Genomic DNA, 24,269 nt, shown 5'->3' with positions numbered 1-24,269 from the left:
GCTGCAGTTGGTACAGATTTCACAACCAGCTTCCATCTCTGTTTCTGTATGTCTTCAACCATTCTAGTTTCCAGAACTGAGGATTTGGGGGGGATTAATGGCTGAATCATCTTTTTCTGCCCTGACTGAGGGAGTTGGAAAAGCAAACGCTGCAATATAAATTTTCATTTCTTCCTTTTAATAATTTTCTGCTTCCAGCAATTAATTGGTTTCTTGATTCTGTTTACTTGCTTCCAATTTAAAAATGGCTTGTTAGGAAATAATACCCATCCTTTCCTGCAAAATTTAGTGCTGTCCCTAAGTGTATGCTGAAACATCATGAAAAGAAGGTAAATACCATGTCAGGAAAAGGCATGTGTAGAATGTTCTTCCTCCCACTATAAACTGAGAATATTTGCCAACCAATCTGATATTCCATTATTGGGAACTCTTTCTATTAACTCCTGATGGACTGCACTTTATCCATGAATTTCTCTAATCCTTCTTTACTGAGATTGCTTGTCTTGCATATCAAGCATATTCATGTACCTGTGGTTGGATTTTTTTGCTGACTTAATGCAGAAGAAACAGAATTAGGAAGGACAAATAGCAGTTCTTTATGTTGGATACCCATCTGTAAATGTCAGTTTCTGCTTGCTGGCAATATTATGTAGATCATAGTATATGTAATCTTCTTAAAATAGAAAATAAAATATATGTGGCTTCTGTGTAATCCATTTCCAGTATAGATGTATGTATAAAATTTTCCACGACAATTACCTTTTTTGCTAGTCTGGTCATCTGTTAGCCTCAGGCTATGGGCATGGAAACCTGTATCTTCTCATGTCACTTACCCGGGTTGAAGTCTAAAAAGTTTCTTTGTGAGAAGGGCACATCACTACTAGTCATAAGCTCTTTTTAATTTGGTAAAATAAAATATGGTACGAGTAGTTCTTGAGTGTCAGCTTAGGATCTGAAAACTAAGAACAATTCCAGAAGCGCAGTCAGTATTATTTTAGTAATTGATGAATTTGATAAAAATTCCGTGCTTGGTTCAGTTACGTTATCTGTACAATTTTCTCCTATTACTTTGATATATCAGCACAGAAAGAAATCTTGTCTTTCACTGGTTGGTTTAAGCATAATACTGTTAGTCTTTGAAGCAGTATATAGACAAGGATGAAGATGCCAACAGCCTGAACAGCCTGGAATCATTGGGGTGGAAGGCTTTAATTCTCAGCATTTTAGTTGAAGGATTGCCAGCAATGTAAGCGAGTGTTGGCATGAACTTCTTAAATGGGACAATCTGCTGCCCCTTTTAGGTCAAATGCCAGAACAACAACATAATTTTGGCATCTGCTTTCAAAGACAAAACTTTCCTCTATCTGAAGAGCAGTTCTACTTGCATGTCTACCAAATGTCGTCTCCATGTTGGAGCAAGTGTCCACTTGGATCCAGAATTTGAAGGGGAACATTTTGGGGTTTGGATTCCAGTTAGCGTTTGATTTCATTTACTTTCAAAGGCCATAATAGTCTGTTGGAAAATTGGGAAAATTCTGGAAAATGGAGAAGACATTTAGGTGTGAGATGATTTCTCATGACTATTTGTTGGACTGCTAGGGAGTCAAAAGCCATCACTAAGTCGAGAGTGGTCAGGCTTGTGTAATGGGTTGCCACAGGGGCTGAGTTTGAGACATTTGTTTGCTGTGATGGCTGAGCCCTCTGCTGCAGAGAGCTGCTGCTGTGTAGCAAAGCAGGCCCATCTGAACCACCATCTGCAAGGTGAGCTTCATGGCAAATTGTTAAATTTGGCAAGGTAAGCTGATGGCGTATTTGTGTAATGTGGATAGCACACTTATCTCTAAAATTCCTAACTATGCTTTCCCTTTCCACATCACCCCGGCCACCCCCATGATAACTGCTTGAGGGAGATTGAATTCTGCCATCCTCACACTTCTGTTGCTTGCCACACTGCTACTAAGGGTTAATCCTGCCAGTTCCAAGGTTGTCTGAATGTATCAGCCCAGCCTATCACATTGTTGTTATGACCTGGATGTTTTTCTGTTGCATGGGGATGCTAGAATACAACCAGGTAGGCGTGAGGCATTTTCCCTGCTATGGCTTTTCATTCTCTTCACTATTACTTTGCAGAACTTCTATGTGAAATGGTTCATTTTGCACACAAGTTTTTCTTTATACCTGGGTCCCAAGAATTGAGGCCTAATTTGTTTTCATTTGTTTTTCTTTAAAACAACTGTCAGTTTCTTTTGCTGTTGGCTGCAGGAAGCAGTCCTGCAGCCTTTGCTGGTTTGGGATGCTTCAGCTTAGTGTCTGTAAATGCAGTGCTCCAAGCCCCAAGGAGGAGCATGCGGAACCATCTCAGAGGAGGTTACTAGCTTTCGCCAGTGTTTATTTGCAAAGGCACGGTCCCTTGCTTGTCTTGCCTGATTTCTGGTTTAAGAATCTGTGAATTACTGGAAGAAATTATCTTCTGCTTGGTACCTGTGGAAACCTACAGAAGGTGGGGGACCGTGAGGGAGGGCCGAGTGATAACACGGTTGAAAACCTATTGTACCAACACAGTGTGGGTCAGTATAAAACTGAGCAGAATTCTGCTTTAAGCACCATCCCTGTAGTACAGAGGGGCTGAATGGTTCACTGGCTTTATTTTGTGAATACTTTGATAAAGGTATCATTACGTATCATCATGTTAACCTCGAAGTATCAGGCATGGGTGAGTAAGTATCAGTATTGGCTTTAAAAATTAAAGTTGCCTTGGGAGTGTATCATTCATTATTCATTTAGCACAGCGTGAAGAGAAGGCTGTCATCTCCTAGCACAAGCTAAATTAATGGCTTAAATTATTAGCATGTACACTGCTGTCTCTTCTAGCAAATATATTCATGACTGTCATGCCTTTAAACGTGAGTTGACGTGAGTTTGTCTGCTTTTTCTTCAATGGCTGAAAAACTGTATGGGGAAGTTTCTAAGTCTAAATTAAATATTTGGCTCCTCCTCCACTCTGAAATTTATAACATCTAGATAAAGGTTTGGCCTGTATTAAATAACTCCATTAAATTTTGCTTCACACGCAGAATCTTGGCAGAAAGAAATGTATAGTATAACACAGACAATTAAATGTTTTCTAAAAATAGACAGAATGTACAGCAAAATATTCATATGGCTATATATTTGACCGTAGTTTGTTATTTATGAGTATTATTGGTTCTCACATTTCTTTTGGAATACCATTGAAGAACATGTAATTAGAGCTCAGGAGTTTGATAACACTGTCAGTTTATCTGCATACAGAAATTTATATGCAGGCTGCTAGAGTGGAGGGAAGGATCTTACTGGCTTTATCACTTAAATGTTGGTATTTCATCTTCCCATTCATATTTTCTGGGGGAGAGCCTTGTACTTCCCAGCAACTTCCTCTCTCGAGCTGGGACTCTACTCATCCCTCTGAAACACTTGTGTGTCGTGCACAGCTTGGAGAGAGCTTGCTGCAGTTCTGAATCCAGGCAGGAGTCCAGCAGCAGTATGAAAGTGGAGATGATACCAAGAAGGGAGGATGACGTTTTCTCAACTAATAATTTGGTTTGCCCATGTTATACGTGCTCACAAATGGTAGAATGGTCACCAGGTTGCTTTGTCGTGCGCACACGAAGTAATACCATGCGTTTCAGATTACACTAAGAAACGGGTTTGGGGACTAAAAAATCATCTTCGGTATTGCTGTAATTTTGTCCTTAGAGTAAGATTTGCACTGCCCTGGAAGTCCTGCTTCCCAAGACCAAACCTAACAAAGCCTGTTAAAGTATTTATTACTTCGGGGCCATACAGCAGGCTGATAGGCTACAGCAGGCTTACAGAGGCCACAAGAGTCTTTGACCTTTACTTCTCCAAGAGTTGTAAGATTCATCTATGAATGAGTATGTAAAACCCATTCAACTTTTTCACAAGGCATTGAATTACATTTGTGTCTTTCCCCTTTTATAACCATATAGTTTAGGAAACTGTATAGACTTTTAGATTTTCCAGACCGGGGTGTGTTGTTACATCAGGGAGATGGGTATATGGACCAGCTGCACACCTCCATCTGCAGTTCTAGAGCTGTTTCATGTAAGATTTTAATCTTATAGTGTACCTAATTTTCTTTAAATTGCAATTACTTAATACTCATGATAAACCATTCTGTAAGGATATGATTTTAGAAAGGGCTGCTATGGTCTTCTAATGTAAAAGAAATATAAAATCAAGTGTAATAGCTCATGTCTGCAATGAAATTCAGTTCTGTCTCAGTTGGCTAGAGATGACAAAACCGTGAGCTTTACAAATTATAATCAGTGTGAAAACATATACCACTGGGGACCTTTGACAGATTTCCCCATCTAGAGTCTAGGGAATTACTTGATTTACCATAAGTTGATTGTAAATAAACTGAGAAGCTGTAAAGTATTGTTAAGTGTCTCCAAATTGTGTATAACACTGAATATGTAAAGAAGGTCATGTAGTGACATCTTACAAACTGTGCAGGATTAATCATGCTAAGTTGGTATTCTTTCTTAGATGGCAAAAGATTTGAATCAAACAAACAAGGGTAGGAAGGCAAAATGAGGGAACTAAAAATTGAGGTCATCATTAATAGGAGTCTTACAAGTCATAGCAGTATCAGTTGGTTGTTTCCCCAAAAGAGAGAAAACAATTATCTTCACCCTAACCATCAGAATATACAAGCATTATTTGTGTGAGGAAACTAACTGTTGATAAGGCAATGTGTCCGATTTGGGGGTTTATACCCCTGATTTGGGGGTTTTAGTAGCTTATACTCACTAAGAAACTGACTGAAATCCCTGATTAGGCAGAATCAAGGTCAAATATGGTTTCTTCTTGGCGTCCAAGGTGGAATCAGTCCTGCACTTTGCTTCCTAAACTGCTTTTATGCAGTCTGAGTTCTGGCTTGACTGGGGAGTTAGGCAGCCTGGCAACGCAGACCATCACACAAGCTCCAGATACCTGCAGGTGACAAGGTGCAGCTGTTCTGCCAACTCTTGATTTGAAAGGTATATTCTGAGGAGTGGGGGGTTTTGTCTATTTTGCTCAGGATAACAGTGGACAGAATAGTTGTATTGGCGGTAAAAGGGACATTAAGAAAATACGTTCTGTTGTGATAGTTAAGAAGTGCTGAAGTATTAACTGTTCCAGACAGCAGGGGGAATGAGCGGAAATTCTATTATTGGTACGGAGGATTTGCATTTGAGTAGATGTCTCCTTTTCCTGCTGCTTCAATTAGATATCTATTCCTTGTCTGCTTAGGTAGTTGACTGTCAGTAACTCAGTATATCTGTAGGAGGTTTTAAGCATGTGGTTAAGCCTTTTGTCTAATGAGGCAAACACTTTAATTTTTGTTTTACTCCAAGACCAAGTAGGAGGAAAAGGCTGGTAGTCTAAATTGTAAAACCGTGTGGAAGGTAAAAGCCCTACAACATGACTGTCTTAAATAAATTTGTAAGAATTAATTTCAGTATCTTCACCAATCACATTTTCGTTGCTTTTCACACATCTCTCTTTTGGATAAGCCCATTGACATTTTATTTTAGTCAAAATTTCTCCAAGTGTTTTGTAGTAAATAGCTTAAGGATTCTACATCAACAGCAACCAGTTCTAAATCTGTCCACCTTTCTTGGGACTGGTGGCTGCTAGCATGTCAGGGATGTTAAAACAGGTATCACTGAGGTTTAGTGGGCTTAAATATACATTATTAGGTTATTTTTAAAATACTGGCTTAGATTTCCACAAGGAAGAAGGCAGTGATGAGGATTTTGGAAAGCATCAATGGGAGAGGCAGCTGCTGCTTCTTTGTCTCAAACCGTTCCTCAAATGCTGAACGACACTCTTTGGCTCTAAGGCTTTCCTCCTAACTTTCAGCACCTGAAAGCTCAGTATTGCTTGAAGTCAACAACGGGCTAACATCCTTTTGGATTAAATCTGGAACAGGGAAGATACACCATGTTGCAGTAATGAATTTTGTTACTAATGCACTCTAGGGATATTCTCATTTGATTAGGTACAGTACAAAGACTTTCAGTATTACTGTAATCACCTCTGTTGAATAGTTTAGAGACTCAATGCATGATTTCAGTCTAGATTAAAATACAGAAAGGATTTAATATTCGGTAGTTGCTAAAATACATTTGGGGCATCAAAGCATGCAATTGCCAATTTTTCTTGTGTAGATAGCTTTCTGGTTTGCTTCTAGGTATGGTAGTGGGAAAGAGAAAACTAGTGCTTCTTGGCTATTGAACCTGTTTGGATCTTAAAATGAACAAATGTTATTAAAACAACAACAAAAAAAAACCCCCAGAAACTACAGTAAAATAATTTGGGGGCTGTTAGCATTAAAAACTCTTAAGTTTTGCAGGATAACAATGTAAATTTATGCTAGCTCTTAAAATATAGCAGCTTTATAATAGATACATTTAGGTTACACTACCATGTCTTGATTTCAACGATCAAATATATATGCTAGTAAAGACTAGGTTATCACAATCAAAATGTTTCAATATATCTTAAATTACTAGGCAACTATCTTCTGTCAAACAACGGTGTTAGTATATACTGTATTTTCAAATTATTTCATTATAAAAATATAAAGTGTTTAAATTGACATTTTAATTTGCAATACATTGATTATAAACATCCAATATAATATAGGTGCCTTCTATATTTGTAAGACTTTAAAAATTGTTATGTTAAACTGCTTATTGAAATGAAAGGTCTTAAATTTACAGCCCAGAAGAGAAATGCAGACAGACACAAACTTCATTTTTGATCCACTCTCTTGTGATGCCTACGTTGTAGTTCACAGACATACTGTGAATTTTGACTAGAGGTTTCCTAGTGTTTTACCATTAGTGTATTTTAAAGAATCACTAGTGTATTATGTAATAGGAAACAGTTCTGTATTACCTATTTAGGAATTGATTTTGCACCAAGACCTACTTGAGTGGATGAAGTGCGCATTCATGACATGATCTTTCTTACGCTGATTTTGTAAGCTTTTCTAGTATTTGTTTTGACAATGTGCAAACATAAGGTCAGGATGCAGGCGTGACAATCAAAAATAGTAAATTTTGTAATTTTGTAAAAGCAGAAACTAGTATACTGGTATCACTGGCCTTGTGTTCATATTTTTACTCTTCATATCGGATGTATTTCTGTTTGTGAAATCAAGACTGTATGTTCAGTATTGGCACAGTTGATTGCTGCATTCAGTGATTAACCTGGAGATGCATAGAGACATTCCATTTCAGAAGACTTGTTTTAATCTTGATCTTTAATCTTTGGTATTTTTCCCTGTTGACAAATATGCCAAGTACCATATGACTGCTTGAAACATATTCCCTCATGCTGTATCCTATTTCTTTGTCAAAAACAGGTCTAAAAAAGACAAAGCTAAAGCAGGAGTAAAATCAGATACTTCTGATCAAGAACCAGAGGGACTGACACTGTTGGTACCAGACATCCAAAAGACTGCAGAGATAGTTTATGCTGCTACCACCAGTTTGCGCCAAGCAAACCAAGGTAAAATAGAAATACTTTATAAATACTGTATAGTGTTTATTTGTAATACATTCATTAACATATAACTTATAAATGAGCTTAAAAGCAAGAAAAAAATACTTCCCTCCTGGCCCCAACCACTGACTACATGTTCGAAGGGAGTTGGAACCTTGTGGTAGTCTTAAATGTTTCGATCGGGAAACAGAATAATTCAAGTAAGTGAGAGTATGTCTCACAACTTTCAGCACAATTATGTAGCACTTTTGGGGTTTTTTTTTCTTGGCAGAAGACAACATACATGACCTTTAATAGTAAAGCCTTTGCTGTTAAAACTAGGTCTTATGAATTAGATTAACTCTTACCTAGATGAATGCAGAACAAAAACCTAAATCATGGATTGAACCTGCAGACATTCAAAGGGCTACCTGGTTGTCAGTACAGAAAACTAAAGATTAAGTAGCTTAATCAGGGTGTGGATTTTAAAAAGGCATGTACAATCAGGTCCTGATTTTGGAGAATGCATCAAGAATACATGTGTCAATGTCCATCCACACAAGTGTATGTGACACTTCCTATTTTAAATTAAAAAAAATAAATAGAAGAAACAATAAAAGCATATTCATAGCAGCAGTAGTCATGAATTATTTCTGAGCTAACGATCTCTCTTTACTTTGAGCTGTTCAGATAATGAAGGATACAGTAGTGAGAAAAACAGATTTGTATGTTGTGTTTTCAGACTTCTCTGCAAACAATGTCACCATAAAATGTCACTTCAAGTTAAATAATGCCCAAGCACTTGCTGTATTTGTCTCAAAATTACATGGTTTAACTACAAATAATCATCATGTTTTGTATAACAGAAAAGAAGATGGCTGAATACTCCAAAAAGGCTGCTGTGAAGCCCAAGCCTTTGTCTGGTTTACGATCTCTTGAAGAAAAGTATGTGGCTGTCATGAAAAAACTCCAGTTTGGTAGGTTGAGAAGTGTGAATATTTGTGTCTTAGAAAGCAGATACCTAAGAAATATGCAATCTGTTGCACTGAATCCCTAATTATTTTAGAAAGTTACCAACTTTGTTACATATGTGACCACTGATACTTTTCACATATGGAAAATTATTATATAAGTCTGTATTTTCAGGTTACCAATTAATGCAGTCTTTGAGCTAATAAGAAATGCTTTAAGCATACATTAGATTAACTCAAGCGACCAGATGAATTCAATGATGGTGCTCATGTTTTCATTCCAGTCATGATTTGTGAGTCTCTCAGTCCTCAAATTATATTGAAATGTTAGTAGATTTCTTTAAAGCTCATATGTGACTGTATATATATATGTTTGTTAATGTAGCTTTTACTTTTTAAATGGAATAGAATTCAGATTAAAATGTGTTTTTTAAAACGAAACTGTAGTAGACTTCATTGTGTCCTTCCATGGAGTGCAGTATGTTGCATTTGGAAAATGCGATGGGAATTGGTGCTTATTTTGGCCATAAGGGGAACGTGTTAAAAAAAAATTCATAAAGAACAAATAGCATCTCATCTAAAAAGAGCTATAAAATTATTGCAAAAACATGTTCTGTGAGTATTTTTTGAGTTGCAGTGACAGCATTTGCAATCACATTTCTTTGCTGCTTTATTTGTAAGGGATTTTCCTCACAAATGTTTGTGAAGTGTATGCCAAGAATAGGAGGCAGGAAAGTTTGTAATGGTAGCTTTTCACCCTGGCAGCCGTGCTGCAGATTTTGTGTAGTAAGTGATTAAAGAAAATTAGCTTCACTGTAATTTTTTAATGATTCTTTAATAACATTGCAACCACCACACAAGTAAATATTGTTGGCACTCTGCTTCACACTGATTCCCTTAGTAGCATTATTATGTATTCATAAGTATCATTATATTCTTGGTCTGGAGTAGCTGGTAGCTTTCCAAATCAGAAATGGTGTACATTTGACAAGTTGCATATGAAAGCTTGTAAATTTGCTGCAGAAATTAATTCAACCCAGGACTGTTAATGCTTTGTTTTCTGTGATCATGGTTAAGTCACAAAATACGTATTTTTTATAATTAGTATAATGCAAATTAAACTTTCCTGATTTTAGTACTCAGAATCTTTATCCAAGACTAATCCGTTATTAACCTCACCGTTTTCCTGATGCATTAAAATTTTCTTCTCTTCTAGATACATTTGAAATGGTTTCTGAAGATGATGACGGAAAATTGGTTTTTAAAGTAAATTACCACTACATGTCTCAGGTAAAAAATGCAAGTGATGCCAACAGTGCTGCCAGAGCCCGACGTCTTGCTCAAGAAGCTGTGACTCTTTCAACATCGCTGCCTCTGTCATCTTCATCCAGCGTTTTTGTGCGTTGTGATGAGGAACGGCTTGACATTATGAAGGTAAAGAAGCAAAGTTATTTTTATTTCCCTCTTTCAGCTTGGTATATAAGTGTTTAAGAAGATGCCTTAAATCTTAAGAAAAAACAGAAGTATTTCATGTGTACTTTAATTGCTGTCCAAACTTTCACATAAGTAGTAGTATTTTAGAGTCTGATCCTGATTTCTCAATAACTTGGCAGGGGGCAGGGAGAGTCCATCTACCCCAGGAGTGCCCTGTTAGCCAGGGAGACTTCACAGGACAAGGTTCATTCTTCTTCAGCTATTCTGAAGGGAAAAGTTTAATTTTGTTACTCCATTACGGTCCAAGTGTATCTTTGCATACGACCATTTGAGTTGATTAAAAGCAGTAGGTATGGAGAAGTACACTGAATATTTCTGGACCTGAAAGTTTGAAGAAAAATTCTATTAAGAGCATCCAGTTGGGATAGAGTTTTAGCTCCTTCTGTTTTCCTTTCCATTTGTAATCTGGAGAAATGAACATTAGCAGAGGGCTTAACTTTCCCAGAGTTACCAAAATGAAGAGCCTGATAGCCTGCATATGATTATGATGTCTAATGGTATTTTCTGATAAGTAGCATGTGGAAACAAATGCTTCATATAACGTACAAAAATCTCAACTGTGTGACAAATATAAGGGTTCTTCTGAAAACTATCATCATCTTTTTACAACGGTAGGTTCTCATTACTGGTCCTGCAGACACCCCCTACGCAAATGGTTGCTTTGAATTTGATGTATATTTTCCACAAGACTATCCTAATTCCCCTCCACTTGTGAATCTGGAAACAACTGGAGGCCACAGCGTGAGATTTAATCCAAATCTCTACAATGATGGCAAGGTAGGTCAACTTTGTTCTTGTGTGTAGTTGTAACAAAGAAGTGAAACGGATGAAACTTTTCGTTTTGCAATCAAATGATCAGCCGCTCCTAATGTGCTGGAGGAAGCTGTTTGGTTAAAACTGGTCTCCCGGCTGAAATGAAGAGTGACTTAACAGTTTCAAATGGGAATGATCCCCTTTCTCAACAGTCTTGGAGATTTTTTAAAGCCTTTATGAGCTGGATTGGACCAAAAAGCAAGTAATTTTGACCTAGAAAAATGTTCTTTTCCATCTTCTTTGCTAAATTAACCAGGCAGAAATCTATTTTGGCTAGCTGAAATACCCAGGATCCTTTCCATGGACAAAGTATGCTTCATATCAGCTGCAAGTGAATGTGTTTGCCAAGTGCCCTGTGTCTCTTTTTCCATGCAAAAGTACTTTTTCTTGAGGGAAGATAAAGACTTTCCTTAACCTCGGTATCCTTTGTTAAAAAAAAAAAAAAGTAACTCTGAAATATGGACTTAATGACAGCTTTCTGAAAAAATAGTAAAGCTTTTGGAAATAATATTAAAAGTTAAAACAAACAAGCTTTCCCCTTTCCCTCCCCCATCTCCTTGGTATGTTGTGGCTCATTCTAAAAGCTCCAAAAAGCTAACAGAAAGTCAAATGCAAATCAGGGAGATGCAACTTCTATTTATATTAAAAATAAGCACACGTTAAATTCTCTGCAGAGCTATAGAGATGGCTATGTCTATGTCTCCACGGAAGCACAGACTCACAAAATAACTTTGGCTGTAGCGCTGTGGCACTCCTTCCGCTTTTTTTTTGTTGTGTAAACATTTAATCCATAGGCTAACGTTTTTCCCTTATTCCACTGCCATTTATGGGTTCCCCATGCTCCCTGTTTTCACAAGCTATAATATTTCTTTCCAGTACTAGACATGGGGTTTTCTCGTAACATGGACACAGAATGTAATTCATACCGGAGACTTTATCTCCTTTTTTCTTTGCCTAACGTACTGGCAAATACTCACCTCTAAATGTCTTCTGTTTACTTTGTCTCTTTGTGTTCCCTATCTTTGATTGTTCCATTTTGTGATAAGCTTCAAGAACTCCACAGACTTCCCCTAAAGTCCAGATCAGTCATAAAAGTTAATGAGTATTTTCAATTCCTTGATAGTCTGTGTGACAGAAACCACCTTTCACATGCTGAAGCAGAATGACTGTCTTTAAAACGCAGAACAGTAAGTGTTAGAACAGTATTTAGAGAGGAAAGTAAAGAATCGGATAGTATTCATGATTCATTTATTTTTGGAGCCACTAGAATCCATAGGTTTTCCTTTAAGAAAAGTAGTGTACCTTACTTTATTCATTTATTAACATGCTGTTCTTGCTTATCCACTTTATTTTTATCTGCTTTCATTTCAAATTAGTTTCATAGGAAACAAATTTGCCTTTTAGAATGCAGTTATACAAAAGTTTGTCAAAAAAAAACCCCATAAAGTTAATATTTTGTTCTGCCCAAGCAGAACAATTTTCTCGTAATATTTGTCTGTGGTATTAATAATGTCACCTTTTCAGGTGTGTTTAAGCATACTTAACACATGGCATGGGAGACCAGAAGAGAAATGGAATCCCCAAACATCAAGTTTTTTGCAGGTGAGCATTTCTTCTTTCTCTTCAGTAGATGTTATTTAGGAGTAGTAAGTCACCTTGTCAGTCCTAAGGACTCTTCTTCTAGTGCTTTTAAACCAGAATTTTCTGAAATAAGCATAAATAAGACAAAAGGCCAGAAAATGTCCTTGCAACACCAGAAGAGAAACACTGTAGAGTAGATAAGTTCTTCAAAGTGCTCTTTCCAACCAATATTTCTATTAGTCTTGTCTTGAGGAGTGGCTGTTCATGTCTGCAGCTCATTCCGGCACTGCCTGGACTTTGCTTGGATGATTTCAAATATTTTATTTTTAAAAAAAAACACAAGACTGGAAGATGGCATCACCTCCAAAGAACGCTCTATCACAAGCTATTCATGATGAAGACAAAGCAGACTCCACATCGTGAAAGATGAGAAAGTGAAGTACACTAGTGAGAACTGTAAAGGTACTCTTCCAAAGTCTGCAAGTAAGCTGAATAGAGGAATAAAGCTGAAGGGAGTTAAAGTGTAGGTATACTGTGTTCAATAACAATTAGTGTTAAATTAGACCAGAATTTATTAGGATATACAGTCCTTATAATTTTCAGCTTTATGTCATAGAAATGCACTGACTAATAAGCACATACGTTAAATAAAAGTAAAACTTGCAGTGGCTTATTTCCTGTGGCGCTTTCTGAATTTATTCCTTCCTTGGAGGAATTACTACATAGCACGAGGTACGTTTTCTGTTCCAAATCCTCAAAGACTGCACAGTTTCTGTTTCAGCATAGCAGAATTAACAACCCTGGCCTTCAGCAGAACAGAGTTCAGCTTGTTCAGGAATTGGCCTTGGAGAGCTGGTTGACCAGTCTCCTAAAAGTTCCAGAATGGTCTATTCCAGTGTGTGGAAGTCAAGCAAGAGTGGCAGAAAGCCAGCACGAGTAAATAAGGAGCTCCTGCCTAAGCTCAACTGCAAAAAGAAAGCACACAGAAGGAGGAGGAAGGTGGAAGGAGGGCATGGGCTACTCATTAGAAATAAAGACATTGGCCAAGCATTCAGGAGAGAAATTAGGAAAACCAAAGCTCGGCTGGTGTTGAAAATGGCAAGGGATATAAAGAGCACCAAGAGGAGCTTCTTGTAAGTGTTCAAGCAGATTGGACCCACAGGCTCATGGGATGAAATCTTACGCATCGGGGGGTGCTGAAGGAGCCAGCCAATGCCATTGCAAAGCCACTAGCTCTCATCTTTGAAAGGTCAGAACAGTCAGGGGAGCTTCCTGGCAAATCTCACGCCCGGCTTCAGATCGGGCAAGAAGGAGGATCTGGGGAGCTGCAGGCTGGTCAGCAACACCTGACTCTTTGGGAAGATGATGGAGCAAATCCTCCTGGAAGCTATTTTCAAGTTATATGGAAGACAGGAAAGCAATTGAGAACAGCCAGTGTGGATTTACCAGGGGTGAATAGCGCCTAACCTGCGTTTGCCTTCCACAGTGAGCTGACTGGCTCTGCACAAAGGGAGAGCAGGGGCTGTAGCTTACTTTGACTTCAGCAAGACCTCTGATGCAGTCTCCATTAGTACCCTTGTAGCCAAATCGTTGAGATGTACATTGGTAAGTGGGTGAAAAAGTGGCTGGACCAATGGCAAAGAGATCTTACTGCTGTCTTTAATACCTAAATGAGGAAGGTATAGAGAAGATGGAGCCAGACACTTCTCAAAGATGCAGAGGACTAGGACAAGTACCAATTGACACAAGATGGGACATGGGAAGTTTTGATTAAATATTAGGAAAAACTTTTTCATTATGAGGGTGATCAAACACTAGGACAGGTGTCCTTTCCATCCTTGGATATACTAATGTTCCCTCTTCCTTCAAGGGACAGTTACGATTTGGAGGTCCAAGTTGTGGTCCCTCGCATAGCATCACTTTCCCAAGATAGAACTTCTTAATCAAGAGATGAACTGAAATTTAGAACTATAACTATAAAATCAATGTAGAAAGGTGCAAGTATTATGAAGTCTTATTTTCACTAGAGTCCTTTTTCTTAGATTAAAATGTTAGATTTGATTGTTAGACATCTCATACAGCATTTATGTTTCAAATTTTAAAGTTTTTTAGGGTATCATTTTGAAAATAGTAAGAAAGCTGTTGGAAAAAGTCCCCCCCATACTGGGAGAAAAACACTTCATAGCTTTTAAATGGAAAACAGCTGTAGGACTAAATAAATTGCTTGGAAAGAATTAAGCAGTACCCGTTTTTTCTGGCTCAAAGATGACACTATTGTCCGACCACCCAAAATACTTCAGAAATTAACTTTTATAACCCAAAAGAAACTGGAAGATCAGTTCAGAGTTTCTCATCCATTACAATTATAATTCAAAGTAACAACTGGTTATTAAGGCCAAGAAAGTACAATGCTGTGTACTGTCAAATTTCTCTACCATAGCTATTTAAAAATCTCTCTCTCTCTCTCTCTCTCTCTCTCTCTCTCTCTCTCTCTCTCTCTCTCTCTCTCTCTCTCTCTCTCTCTCTCAACCCAGCTATTTCCACACACATGTAAAGGCCACAGATCACCAAAACACCTTAGGTACCTGAAGCGTTGGACCTGAAATACTCTACCTTGGCTTAGCACATTTGCATTAATATTCTGCCTTTTTTAAGTGTCACAAGTGGCCATTTTCTTGCTGGAACCAGATTTGCGAGGCACATTCTGTATATTTTAATGCATTTATCCATATTTTAATATATAAGTGTAACACAAAATAGCCGTGGCTGCTTCTAGTTGAATGCATGGCAGGCACGGGAGACAGTGTGATGGTGCACACTATACCATGTAACAGCAGAAGAGCAGCTAGCTGGAACACCTGCCTGGGAAACAGAAGAACTTATTGAATTTTCCTTCTCAGCCCAAAGAAGGACGTTAGTTCACATTTCCCACTGCACAGCCACTTGCCCTATCCATCAGGGTAAAGACTTGGCTGCCCCAGATTGCCCTTCTGTGCTATAGTGAAAGCACAGCAACTACACGACTACAAACACCGAGTGTCATGGCACCAAAACGAGTAAGGGTGTGTTTCTGGAGGCGATGGTGGGACTGAGATTAACCTGGGTCATTCAGCTGACCCTTGGGCTGCTGCTTTGATACGAGTTACGGGTTTGGCATTGTCTCTATGGAGTGAGTATGCATCACAGTACGGAAAGCTGGAATGCTTTTGTGCTGGCATTGCTACAGCAGAAACTCCAAGAGAATGCCACACGTAAGCACAGAGCACAACTACCTAGTTGTTGGGGCACTGCCCTGTGAAAGAACCGAAATCTCGAGTGGTCGCTGACACGGTATCTATCTCATGTAAGCTGTATGTTCTGCATGTTCCAAGGAAAAGAAGGGCTGTTGTCATCCATATCCAGATTCCCAAACTGGGCTGCTAAATTAGGGGATGGCTCCAAGCTTTAAATTGTATCTAGGCTGGGAGGAGAGTCAGTTCCAGAAACAGCTGCCCTGACATTTTTAATCTACTGCAGTGGGTGTCTTGCACCTAAGCATGCCAGGTGCTGGACATGCCACTCTTAGGCATGTAACATACCCTCAGTTTTTCAATATTTGAGGAAATGTAAGTATAAATCACGTTTTTTGAATTCTTTACAGTTCTGGAACTAGGTTTGTGTCACAGAATTGTAATCCTTAAAATTCTTGCTGGACTTGGTCCTAAATACATAAGAAAAACCTGTCCTTCATTTAAACTAAATTTTAAAAAAGTCAGTGATGTTTTTCTACCTATAGAACAATGTTTTTGCATGTAACATAGTTTTGATTAAGCACAACAACACGTTGACAGGGCCAAACATTCTAATACTGGCAAAATTAGCAAGCCATCAAATCATGAATATGCAATATATATACATTTGGATTCCTAAGTGCCCTATGTATCTATTTAGTTCTTTGTTTTATATTAGGAATACTTGGGCATATAGTTAAATGCCTTGTATGTATGTAAGCATCTATTCCCACATGTACTTGATAAGAAAAGTGAAAGGGGGAAAATTGTCATTTCCTTATCACTGCATAGTTGGTGCTTTGTTGATATAGTACTGAAAACATTCTTTTTCCTATCTCAAGAGAAATACTGAGGCTTTGTTTTAATGGCATATGACACACAGTGTTGTATGTAAAATCTGAAACTAAAGGGCTAAAAACATACTTAAATCAATTGAATGCATGGGAAAGAAAAAATGGGAGAGCGTGTATACCAAGATTATTTTCCGTGGTTCACATTTCACCTCCCTTGTTTGTTTTCCATCTAGTTCAGAATCAGAAGAATTAGTAAGCTCAGCCCCAGGAAAAGTTCAAGAATTGTTGACCGAGAACTTGACAAATACACTTTCTTTCACAAAAGGGTGCAATCAGACATCTCTTCCTTTAAACATTTTCTTTTTTTGTTATTTTTTAACTTATATTTGTCATTTTCCCAGTGTTTAAGCTAAATACATAGTCGTAGAACCGATGTTTTTTCTGTGTAGTAATGGTTTCGGTTTGAAAGCATGGACATTCCCTACCTGCAAGTAGCCTGTGTTACAAATGACAGTACTTTGCCATACAAGTGGTTTTGCATATAGGGTAAGCAAATCTATGTATATTTGTAAAAACAAGTAGGTGGCACAATTTTAATATTTAGTTTCTTCTCTTAACAGGTGTTAGTGTCTGTCCAATCCTTAATACTGGTAGCAGAACCATATTTTAATGAACCAGGTTATGAACGATCAAGAGGTACTCCAAGTGGCACCCAGAGCTCCAGAGAATATGATGGAAATATACGGCAGGCAACAGTCAAGTGGGCAATGCTGGAACAAATCAGAAATCCATCGCCATGTTTTAAGGAGGTAGGTTTTGTGAAACACAGTAAATATCTTGTTTAATTACTTACCTTGTTTGAGTGTTAAGGATAATGCAAATATTTGGAAACATCATGCACGAGATGTCCAGTTTAGCCTCCTCTTTATTCCCTGGTGCTACTGACTCCAGAGACTGAAGTGAATAAGGATACACCTGACTTCACAGATTCTTTTCTGGGAAAGGGCAGTACACACAAATTGGGACTGACCTGTAAGGAGGCTTGGTACACAGTTTCATACAACATGGTTCATACAGCTTGGCTCATTCTTAATGCCAGGTGGTACATTTTATATTCCGTGTGAAAACTACTGACCAGCCCTACAAATGGGTGCTTGGTGTTTGTTAGTCAGCATAGCTAACATCAAGTATTTTTCCAAGAAACATGAATTTGAAGCAAGTATAGGAAACACTTTGGATACACTAAAATGATGCAGATTGGAAAAATACAACAAATTCCAGACTGCATATTATTTATGGAAGGATCCATAAGGCATCTGTGCCAAACTAGAAATCTATGCCTTTGAAAGCAACTGTTTGGATGCTGATAAAAGCAATACTAACCCTCATGCATTCACACTGTCTTAAAAAACTTACTGAAAAAAATCAAATTGCTTAATTTGTTTACATTCCTGAAAATAGACTAACTCGCCCATAGCATCATAGAATAATTTAGTTGTTAGGGGCTTCACTCAGTGTCTCTAGTCCAACTCCTTTCTCAAAGCAGGTCAATTAGATCTTAGGGACTTGAACATACATGGCAAAGGATTCAAGGAAAACGGAGCTGGAGATACACTAAGTAAGAGAATCTGTATGAATATTAATGCAAAATGGTTGCTCAAACATGAGTTATCTCACAGTACCACCAGCAAATACTTAGAGAAAAACGCATTTTACTCGGAACTACTAAAACTGTTGCCACCTCTGAATTGAGGTGTGGAACCATCTTGTAGCACCACCTGTGCTTTCAGTTGTCTGTGCACTAAAATGTTGAAAAAGCATAATGATTTTAGGATTACGCGCATTGCTGAGCGTGGCATCTGAGGGAGAGGGTAGTCTCCCATCCCTTCCTTGCTGTCCATAAAAACATCCTTTGGAATGCAAAACCCTTTTTCCATTAAAATTACTGTGTCTTATGGAATAAGAAACCACAGACACTTCACCTGTGTGACAGGAGTTAAATATTTTATCCACATGGAGGTAGAAAAGGATGTACTGTGTACTCTGGTGTCTTGAATTAATGAAGAAAAACATGGTGGTTGTTCTACACTACCTCTGAAATGTTTTACTTGATAAGTTGAATACCACGATAAAGATAATATCGTGACACATAATCAAATAACCTCTGCTAATAGGTCCTTTTTTCTAGCTAACCTCCACAATTTCACTTTTGGAAAAAAAGTTCTCAAATTACAGTAAGTTTAAATTAATTGAAGATATCAGAATGCAGTGTGTTCCCTGACAATAATGCACCGTCTTTCTTTTCACATATAGAGAAATTAAGGATATGCAATATTACACTATTCGGTAAATGAATCCCAGTTTGCTGTTATCGCACTTTTCAAAAGAATCTCAGCAATATTGTGCTTACTCTGCAGCTTAGCTTTTTTACTACTTGTATGAAAAAGGCGGCTTGTAAGCTGACATCCTGCCCCTTTTCAGGAAGGTGAAGTAATAAGGTTGTATCCAAATGGTGGTGTTTCAGTGGAAGACCAATCGTACCCTGAGAACAGATGACTTACGCATAGCACACCGTTACCAAAAGGCAGATGTTGAAAACAATACAACTACTAGCTTTCTAAATGTGGTGCGTAGCTAGGGCTGAATTAAGGTAAGCCACACACACACAGAGACACATGTAAAAGAAAAGTAGCCTTAAGAGGTAGATAGCAGTTTGCAGAGGTATCTCGAACATTTGAAATTCCCTTCTGTTACCTGTGAACAGACAAGAGTTTTGCTGCATGGAAGAGAACCAGCCAACACTTAAAAGCTTTGCATCCAAATTGTTTTGTTCTGGTTTAGGTAACTGCAGTTTTCCTCATTTACAAAGATACAATTTTCTGTTTTTCCGTATGTTGAGGTCTTTAGGACAGTTTGAAGCTACAATAGCCTGCTTCTGTAAGGAGAAGTTTGAGGCAAAGATAGCTTGCTTTTGTGTTAAAAACACAATCATACTAGCTTAAGCTTGGGGTCCTACCCAGTGCCCTACCAATGTGTGCAACATGAGAACTCCCTTTCTGCTTCTCTGAATACGTATTCCCTGGCATTAGGTAAAGTGGCATTTATCTATCTTTACATATCAAAAATGGAAATTATGCACTGGAAAGCATTACATTTTTCTCTGCTGCAGTAGCTGGATTTTGGAAGAACGCTCGATTCCATCTGCAGCCCCATCCAAATGAAAATGTGTGCCTCGCACAGATTATCTGAGCACTTCTCTGAGAGATCAGCTTGTTGTGAAGATCTCTAGGTTTTTTGTAGGGTTGTGTTAGGAACCTTAACAATGATGATCATTCAGTAACATAAATGCAAAGGCATCCTGAAAATTTAGGTCTAGGAAAGAACATACATGCTTCAGCTCCTAAGATCTTTTGTCTCCACAAATCTGAGCTGTCATCCCTTCAGTGTCTTAAATGACAGGTAGGCTCAGGAGATCTAAACTGCCGGTCTGTGGGAGTTCTTCCAAGCTCCATTATGGATATAAGGAATGCATCCAGAATTGAAGTCAATTATGCTTTCAGTATGCAGTTTTTCTTTAGATGGATAGCTATATTTTCTAAGCTCTAGAGGGAAACATGATTTTGTCAATTATGTTGCAATATTGCCAAGAACTCTCTGTGCTCAATAAAATTTCTTTGGTTTTATTGTTTCTTTCACCAGGCAAGTTTTAGAAAACTGTTTAAGACAAAGCCAAAACTAAGTGGAGGTTCACAACTTTTGAGGATTGATTGGTTGTTTTTTTCAAACTCAAATCTGTACAGAAATACCAAAATTACTATGCGATCAAATACTGGTTCCCACCCAAACCGTGGGCAGCTCAACTGCTATTGCCTGGGAATTCTGGTTGTGCCCAGAGGTGCTGCCTCTGCCTAGGGCATGTAACTGTGGTTGCACCTCTTCCACAGTAGCTGGTGTGATCCTTCTTCTCTACGCAGAAGCACGTTACGTTCCTGTGCACAGGGTGTTGATTGTGCTTCTGCTTATCTGTTTTCTGTTCAGGCAGCAAGTGGTTAGTGACAGGGGAAGACATGGTGCTTATAGTTCCTTATGCTTCTGTAATGAAATAGGACTGTGAAACCAACAATAATAAGCCTTAACATTGTATTGTGTAACGCTGCCCCTATGCAAACATAAACATCCATACATAGTGCCTGCGTAGTAAGATCATCTTTGAACTGAAGAACGTGTCTAACGTTCTGCTATCGCTTTTTCTTTTCCCTGGTGTGATACTGTATTTCTGTCACTCGTTTACCCTTCACCCAGAGAACACAAGTGAATACTGAAATGGCAGACTGCACACAAATCGTAGATTCATACAGACTGGAAGAGACGTCCAGGCCAACCTGCTCCTCAGAACAGGACCAGCTGAATTCAGACCAGGTTCCTCAGGACTTGTTCCAGTTGGGTCTTGGTAACCTCCAAGGACAGAAATTCCACAGTTTATCTGCAACCTGGTTCAATGCTGAATTATCCTCAGTGCTGATTTTTTCCCCCCGCCACCCCTTATATCCAGTTAGACTTACAGGGGTCTTGCAAATTTTGTATTGTTAAAATATATGGTTCTTAGAAAACAATGAACACTTTGTTCTTTCATTCAGAATATTTTCTGGCAGGTGTGGTTCTTAGAAGACAGTGAACACTCTGTTCTTTCATTTGGAATATTTTCTTGCAGGTCATCCACAAACATTTTTACTTGAAAAGAGTCGAGATCATGGCTCAGTGTGAGGAGTGGATAGCAGACATACAGCAGTACAGCAGTGACAAACGGGTAGGCAGGACTATGTCCCATCATGCAGCAGCTCTAAAGGTGAGACTTGCTTTTATAATTTCATGTTCTTTAATTCGAAGATGACAAATGGCAATGAAATTGCTCGGCAGCTGAGTTTTATAATAACAATAATAGAAAACCCCAGCAACTTCAGAACATGTAAGCAAACAAAAGTTTCCCACCTGTCAAGAGATAAAGTGTATGTGCACTCCGCTTTCTCACTATTTTTTCCTACAAGTTAGATTTGCCTTTAGCACCTGTCCTGCCTATTTTTCTATAAATACTTATGTAAGATAGAGTTTTATTTTGTTCTCTCTAAGGGTGGGTGGGGGATTATGATAAAGTTGTATTACAACCAATTCCTTGCTAGAAAACAACCTTTTTGCGTAGATGAGCAGTTATAAAACTGCGGTTCGTTACAATTAGTTTTACCTTGTGTTAAACTTTTATCGACAGTTATGGCCATGATAATGTTTCCTTCCTTCCTAGGCAAGTACTATCATTTGTGTATTTTGTGTCCGCACAGACAACAGACCTATATTATTTTTATTTTGTTTTTCTTCCCCTGAGGAGCAAAAAAGCCCAAAATTTTAAAGGCTTCTTTTTTCTATTGCTAGACTTGCATTCTTGCAATGTGACTGGTCGTCAAAATGAAGTTACTGTCAGATACTACGATTGGTATACAAATCTCTGTATATCTGTGTCTGTAATGGATCTCATCAAGACCATGACCTCTTTATAAACTTATGTTTTGACTGTATGACCTAGTCCAAGCCAGCTTCTGCTGTGATTGCAGAACACAGATGCGTCTCAACGGCAAGACAGATAGCGTAGCATTTATATTGATGCACGTGTTTGCTGCAGTGCTGTTTACTGCCTTCAATTTGTCCCTAGCAGCATTTGCCAATTATTCTGTCACTACAAGGGAAGTACCAATCCCTGAATACAGGGGGAAAGTTTATCCAGTCACTGAAACAGTACATTTACACCTTTTCTCCTTACTCCTTTTTTTGCCTCGTGTTCTCTAGTATTGTGAAAAGTAATGATCTAACTATGGTCTTAAAGTCCCTATGACTTCTTTTTGTGTATGCAGCGCCATACAGCTCAGTTGCGGGAAGAACTTCTAAAACTTCCCTGTCCAGAAGGATTGGATCCAGACGCCGAAGACTCCACAGAAAAATGCAGTGCCACAGCAAGCTCAGAAGAGACTGTGTTGCACGAACAGGTTAAACCCAGCAGCAGTAAAGACATCCCTGCTGATTTCAAGTTATGAGTTGCATTGACATGGACTTTCTAGACACAAAGGCTTTGAAGCACAAGCCAAATATGTCAATATTTGTATGTAAGAAGCTAATTACATAATAGGTAACGAAATTGAAACTATACTATGCCCTTAAGGATATACAGTTTAATTCAAGATGATCTTTTATTTACCTGTACAAGAGTGTAAACTTTTTTGTGCTTTTATTTTTCAATTGTGAGAACCACTGATTGGTATGTTTAAAAAGTTATGTATACAAGAAATGGATAAATCACTCATATATAAGGGAAACTACCTTAGGAAAGAATGTTTACTGAATGTTTATTATTTTTTTTTACTTGTAGAGTGAGGGCAGTTGTAACAAAGAATATATATTGTTCATTCTTACAGCTACTATTTAAAGTCAGAAAATTTTCACTGAATTTGATAGATTTTACGTTTGGCCATATATTCATGCTCATATTGGATTCAAAGAAAACCTCCTGTATACTTCAATAAACGTTAAATGGACATGATCTCTCTTTTATGATTTACTGGTACATTTTTTAAATAAACTGCCATAAAATACATTCTAGCTGAAGACTTGCACTTGTATGACTGAATTCATTACAGTCAACGTATTTAATTTTATGCTTACTAATTCTAAAATGCAGATGAAATAAATGCACATGGTTTTACCTCATGCCAAAATTTGGACTTCTGAATTCATCTTTTGTTTGGCTATTTTATGCAAACTAACGGTATGCTACATTTCTTAAGGGCTATTCTGGAACAAAGTCTTGTCTCTGTTGAAATGTCTGATTTGTACATAATCAGCTGTACTCTTAAGTACCGACAGGGGCTGATGACGTGCCACGCAGGACTCGAACGTTCTGTAGTTCCTACTGTGTAGACTTACTTCCAATTTTATACTTGCAACCACAGATCCCTAACTAAAAAGGGTCAGGGATTTGCTTGATTTAATAATCAAGTCTCGTTTTTAACATAACATGCATTACTATCACTGTTCGTAATTTTTGAGCAGTCCTTGAAGGACTAGAAGTTATTACTGGTATTACCTCAGATTAATGATCTGTTGTATTATAAATACTATAAATCAGGCAAACCCGAAGCTTTTTTGTTTTCTATTTGTTCATTGTTTATAAGTATCACGCTGGAATTTTTTCACTTTTTGTTTTACAATGTATTATTTCTAATCATTAAAAATGGCACCAACTGAGGTTGTGTTCTTATGCTGATGGTTAACAGACTTTGGTAGTTCTGACAGAGGTACAATTTTTCTGTTACAGTGATATGGTGTGTTAATCCAAGGCCTGTCCTGATTGTACGCACCTCTCAAAATACCAGCTTAGGCATGTCTGCGTGACTTCGGGGGATCCATAAGCAAAAAGCAAAAGAAGCAGCTCCGTGCCAGAGCTGCTGGTAAATACATGAAACAAAGAGTTTATGCCACATAGTCAAAGCGTTGGAACTTCATCGGGGTTAAAACAGTGCTGCATTTTTCTAGACGGGTATTTACTTACCTTCTATTACTGTACAAAATGACTGTGATGCTCTTGTAAAGGCTCCAAAAGCAAAATTGCCCGCTGCCTTCCAAGTGTATTTAAGTTAGTGGTGTCCGTTAGAGCTCTTCATTTATTGCTTAAACTGCCTGCCTCCAGGAGCATAGCCTTTTTATAAAACCCTGGCACTTGTACCAAAACCAAATGGATCAGACCTGAAGGTCCTCCTTAAACGCAA

The 24,269-nt window shown here is 38.1% G+C and overlaps 1 protein-coding gene across 2 annotated transcripts in view; it reads left to right on the top strand.

The window, feature by feature from the left end:
* Positions 1–23,300, top strand: part of BIRC6 (baculoviral IAP repeat containing 6) — a 188,520-nt gene extending 165,220 nt beyond the window's left edge. For both annotated transcript variants that reach the window (XM_075708606.1, XM_075708607.1), the window contains 8 exons: positions 7,421–7,566; positions 8,406–8,516; positions 9,727–9,944; positions 10,620–10,781; positions 12,342–12,419; positions 17,082–17,270; positions 21,173–21,307; positions 22,362–23,300. In XM_075708606.1, the coding sequence (XP_075564721.1) occupies positions 7,421–7,566; positions 8,406–8,516; positions 9,727–9,944; positions 10,620–10,781; positions 12,342–12,419; positions 17,082–17,270; positions 21,173–21,307; positions 22,362–22,541 (1,219 nt within the window). In that variant the 3' untranslated portion in view covers positions 22,542–23,300. The remainder of the gene's footprint in view (positions 1–7,420; positions 7,567–8,405; positions 8,517–9,726; positions 9,945–10,619; positions 10,782–12,341; positions 12,420–17,081; positions 17,271–21,172; positions 21,308–22,361) is intronic.
* Positions 23,301–24,269: the final 969 nt, after the last annotated feature.

Source organism: Pelecanus crispus, chromosome 3, assembly GCF_030463565.1.
Source record: "Pelecanus crispus isolate bPelCri1 chromosome 3, bPelCri1.pri, whole genome shotgun sequence".
Lineage (NCBI taxonomy): Eukaryota > Metazoa > Chordata > Aves > Pelecaniformes > Pelecanidae > Pelecanus > Pelecanus crispus.
The sequence above is the reverse complement of the archived record's forward strand: the minus strand, read 5'-3'. Positions and strand labels throughout refer to the sequence as shown.